At 46.8% G+C, this 5326-nt stretch overlaps 1 protein-coding gene across 1 annotated transcript in view; it reads left to right on the forward strand.

Moving 5' to 3' along the window:
- The first annotated feature begins 2491 nt into the window (after positions 1–2491).
- MOB1B (MOB kinase activator 1B) overlaps positions 2492–5326 on the forward strand; it is a 42208-nt gene continuing 39373 nt past the window's right edge. The window contains exon 1 of the mRNA XM_083366977.1: positions 2492–2564. Within this exon, the coding sequence (XP_083223103.1) occupies positions 2551–2564 (14 nt within the window). The 5' untranslated portion in view covers positions 2492–2550. The remainder of the gene's footprint in view (positions 2565–5326) is intronic.

A 5326-nucleotide genomic window follows, 5' to 3' on the forward strand; every position in this document is an offset into this window, starting at 1 on the left:
CAAGGCCTTCCGCCGGGGGGGGGGGGGTTGGCGCAGGCGCGGTGGGAAGCCTCTCCCCTGGCACGTGGGCTCGGGTGGCTGGTCCGCGCGCCTGCGCAAAGAAGCCCGCCATGCCCGCCGACCTAAAGCGGGCGAATCTCTTTGGTAGATTCAGAATAACTGAATTGGAAAGCACCTTGTAGGTCAGTCGGGGCTCTTCAAACCTGGCCCTTTTATGACTTGTGGACTTCAACTCCCAGAATTCCTCAGCCAGCCAGCCTACCTACCTACCTACCTACCTGCCTGCCTGCCTGCCTGTGGAATTATGGGAGTTGAAGTCCACAAGTCAGAAAGAGGCCAAGTTTGAAGACCCCCTGTTGTAGGTCATCTATTCCAACCCCATGATTTGTTGTGGCGGGCAAAACGTAAAAGCAAGGCGGCCCAAAGTGTCTTGCCACTTTGCAGTCTTGTGCTTTCCCGAACTCATTTGAAGATACCATTTTAAATAAATAAATAATTTTTTCTTGGGAGGTGGAGTCACACTACAGGTTGTTCCCGGTTTACGATTGCTCGCTTAGTAGCCGTTCAAAGTTACGACAGCACTGAAAAGAGTGACTGAGGTCCATTTTTCACACTTAACAACAGTTGTGGCATCCCCAGGGTCACGAGATCCAAATTCGGAACCCTTGGCACCTGGTTCATATTTATGACAGTTGCAGTGTCCCGTGGTCATGTGATCCACCTTTTGCGACCTCCTGACAAGCAAAGTCCACGGGGAAGCTGGATTCACTTAACAACTGCAGTGATTCACTGGACAATTGTGGCAAGAAAGGTCATAAGAGGAGGCAAAACTCACTTAACAACTGTCTCACTTAGCAACATAAATTTTGGGCTCAATTATAGTCAAGACGTCAAGGATTACCTGCATATATTAGCCTTTACAGGAGACCAGTATCTAGTGTCAGCCTATAGAATGCACTTTATTTCTACTTATTTATTATTAAATTTATTTGTAATAAAGACTCTGCTTCTTTTGATGGTGACCAATAGTAGCCCCCAACTAAAAACTAAGCCCCCAGAAGTTGTGAATGCTCCAACACTGGAAGTTTAGAAGAAGAGACTGGACAGCCATTTGTCTGAAAATGGTATAGGGTTTCCTGCCTGAGCAGGGGGTTGGACTAGATGACCTCCAAGCTCCCTTCCAACTCTATTATTATTGTTGTTGTTTTATTATTATTAAATAAATAGAGATATGGATGCATATTAAGAATGCAATGAATATGACTACATTAAGAGAAAATGTGTATTTTAACCAAGAAAAGCTTCACATAGTCCTAACGCAAGTTCTCTTGCGTTTCTGCTGGGTCTTGGTCCAACAGCCTAGCTGCCTCCTGAAGCTTGTAACAATCAGGGAGAATGCCTTCAATTAACTGTGGATCAGGTAATAATACCATATGGGTCACCTTGGTGCATTATGCAAGCATCCTCTGAGCAATTCTCTTCTGAGATGTTGCAACGTTGGTCTGTTGCTTAAGGCCCCAGGCTACAAAACGGGAGATGGTGACTTCTAGTTGCACCTTAGGAATAAAAAGCCATCTGGGTGACTTTGGACCAATCACCAAGAGACTGAGAGTTCTAGTCCCACTTAGCCATGAAAGCCAACTAAGTGACTTTGGCCCAGTCCCTCTCTTTCAGTCCACTTTGCTGCTGTGGGGGAAATACAGGAAGGAGTATGATGTGTGTTCACTGCCTTGAGCTATGTATAAAAATGATAAAGGCAGGAGATGATAGATAGATAGATAGATAGATAGATAATAGATAGGGTAGATAATGATCGATTAATAGATGATTGATGGATGATAGATACCGTAGATGATAGATGATTGATAAATGATAGATGGATGATGGATTATAGATGATAGGTAGACAGGTGATTAGGTAGATAGATAGATGATAGATAGATAGATAGATAGATAGATAGATAGATAGATAGATAGATAGATAATGATCAATTAATAGATGATTGATGGATGATAGATACAGTAGATGATAGATGATTGATAGATGATAGATGGATGATGGATTATAGATGATAGGTAGACAGGTGATTAGATAGATAGATAGATAGATAGATAGATAGATAGATAGATAGATAGATAGATAGATAGATAGATAGATAGAGTGGGCAGGCACCTGTTGAATGGCACCTGCAGCCAGAAAGGCCCAAGAGGCGCAGAAGGCCCAGGGGAAATATAAAAAAGGCCACCCTCCATCGGCCGCAAGGCGGGCAAACCGCCTCCCTGCGCGTCGGGTAGACTTCCGCCCTCCAGGCGCGTGAGACTACAACTCCCATCGTGCCCGCCCAGCCTGCCTGCCTGCCTGCCTTCTTGGGGCGGGAGCTGGCGGGTCCCAGCCCCGCGAGGGGAGGCGCGGCCACCAGAGGCGGCTCCGGACGGCGGCTGGCCTCGTCAGGGCCCGCCCGCCTTGCCTCCTCCTCTTTCGCCCGCCGCGGCCGCCTGCCATTGGGAGCTGCGCCCAGGCAGCCGCTCTTGCTCCGCCGCCGCCGCCATCATGAGCTTCTTGTTGTAAGTGCCCGAGACGCGTCCGGCGGAACCGCCTCGGGCTCCGGCAGCCTGGCCGGCGGGGAACAACCCCGAGCCTGGCCGGCCGGGCCCTCGGCGCCTCCGCCCGTGGCCGAGGGAGGCGTGAGGGGAGCGGGCGGGCTTCGGGGCAGAAGCGGCCGGAAAGCTCGGTGGGGCCGCCGGAGAGGCACTTCTCGGCCTGGCCCGCTTGTGGCCCTTTCCTCCGGCTGGCTTCCTCGGCCCGGTCCTCCTTCCTCGCTCCCTCCCTCCATTTCCAATTCTTTCTTCTTCCTTCCTTCCTCCTTTTCCAATTATTTCTTCCTTCCTTCCTTCCTTCCTGCCTCCCTCCTTTTCCAATTCTTTCTCCTTCCTTCCTCCCTCCTTTTCCAGTTCTTTCTCCTTCCTTCCTTCCTTCCTTCCTTCCTTCCTTCCTTCCTTCCTTCCTTCCTTCCTTCTTTTCCAGTTCTTTCTCCTTCCTTCCTCTCTCCTTTTCCATTTCTTTCTCCTTCCTTCCTTCCTTCCTTCCTTTCTTCCTTCCTTCCTTTCCAATTCTTTCTCTTTCCTTCCTCCCCCCTCCCTCCTTTTCCAATCCTTCCTTCTTTCTCTCCCTCCCTCCTTCCTTCCTTCCTTCTTTCCTTCCTCCTTTTCCAATTCTTTCTCCTTCCTTCCTTCCTTCCTTCCTTCCTTCCTTCCTTCCTTTCCAATTCTTTCTCTTTCCTTCCTCCCCCCTCCCTCCTTTTCCAATCCTTCCTTCCTTCTTTCTCTCCCTCCCTCCTTCCTTCCTTCCTTCTTTTTTCAAGGCCAGCTGCTTCTTCCGGTCCAGCTTCTGGAGGGGAAAAAAAAGCACTTTTATAAAACGTATATTATTTATTTGGGGAGGGGGGGAGAAGGAAGTGGGGTGCCTTGGCTGGCCTTTCTCTCCCCCCCTTTCATAAATGGCTACCATTGAGAGGGCCAGGATATTGGGGAGTGGGATCTCCTGGCCTGCAATGGGGAGAATGTGGATACAGGGCTGGGAGGGGGGTGTGAGTTGCCTTCCCCGCCCCCCCCCCCCACCAATGGTCTGCTTTGGAAAAGTTTTACCTGTTTTTCTTTCCCAGAAAGCCACTCAAGTAAAATTTGGGTGGGTGGGAGAGAAGAGTCCTTATTTCGGGGTGTTCTGGGGTGATCTGTGATCCATATGGTTGGGTGGGGGGTGTATGGGGGTGCAGGTGTGTGTTAAGGGTCTTGTGTCAACTTGCAGTTGGGTAGGCGATAAATCTAAATAAATGAACTCCCTGCAGTTAAATTGGGGCAGGAGGTTTCAGCACGCCCCCCCGCCCTTTATGTCTTTGCTTCCTTCTGTCCCCCTTCCCCATCTCCGCTTGACAGCAGCTGGGTGACTCCCAAGGGGTCTCTTTTTGCAGCCATAAAATGGAATGGCATCTCCCTCCCACCCTTGTCAAGGGAATGCAGGGGTCCTGTAATCAATCATCCTTTCTTTACAAGAGTCTTTTCAGCCACCCTGGTGGGTGTTTGTGTGTGTGTGTGTGTGGGGGGGTTGTTCATCTGATGAAGCCATGGAGATGCCCAGTTTGGAAACGTTTTGTGTACATGTGCATTGTTTGGGTTTCTTGCCCTTTGAAATCCAGATTGGCAGCTTCACCCAGTTGGTGCTGTGATATGGACATGGCCTTGGCTGCTGGTGGCAGCCGTGCGGGTTGCCCTGTTCTGGTTTTTCTTAATGATCTTTGACAAATTCCGGCTGTAGAGAGGAGCAAGTTTATGATCGGGTTAAAAAGAAAATCCTTTTAAAAAAATCGGTATCTAAATTTAGAAGGCAGTTGTGTGGTTCTTAACAGCTCAATGGGTCTTTCTAGAATATCTCTAGAGGAAATGCAGTGTGCCGCTTGTACATCCTCAGAATTTTGTATTTTGCTTCAGATTGCAGTGGAACAGAGATGGTTTTTTAGACTGATTTTTTTTTATTGTTTGGGAGAGTAAATTTTACAACTGTGCTAATAAAAATGATGTCCCTACTTCCACTATTGATCTTTGAGAAATGCTGGGAGAACATCTATTAAAGATTGTTACATCCCTTCTGAGGAGTTATATATGCTGCCTTGAACTCATGAATAAATCTTCCACAATAAATAGCAGTCCTTACTAAATTCTCTTGATGTTCACTTTTGAGGAAGCAGCATTTATAAATATGGGTTTACTCCTAAAAGGACACACAAGTAATAATAAATTATGAATTTTATTAAACCTATGGAATAATAGATATCTCAGGGGTACAATCCATATTTATTAAATCAATTTTTCTAACAGTATCGGTATAGGTTCCAAAATTCAAAAAGTTGGCTCTGTTAATTTGGAGAAGTTTTTATGCCCAGTCATGACTAGCACATACGTGCAACCTATTTTATTTATTTATTTTTTCATTTGGTTTTCTAGTTCAAAAGCAGAAACTAAATCTCTACAGGAGTGGAGACATTGTAATTGTGATAAAAGACATTAGTTAAACGAATTACCATTTAAAGGGTAAATGCCAAGGGATATCCCGGGGCCTTCAAGGCTAAAGAATTCTTAGCACTTTATTGAAGAAGACAACTGATTTAGTGAAAACGGATGGTAATATGGCCATGGACATAGTTTTGAACTCTGGTTAGCTGTTGCTATCCTGGCTAATTGTGAGAACGGAAATACTGCAGTCTAACCACATTTGATCACTGCAAGCTGAAAAATGTAGCTTGTGCAACAGTTCTTGACTTACCACCATTCAT

Source organism: Vipera ursinii, assembly GCF_947247035.1.
Source record: "Vipera ursinii genome assembly, chromosome: 7".
Classification (NCBI taxonomy): domain Eukaryota; kingdom Metazoa; phylum Chordata; class Lepidosauria; order Squamata; family Viperidae; genus Vipera; species Vipera ursinii.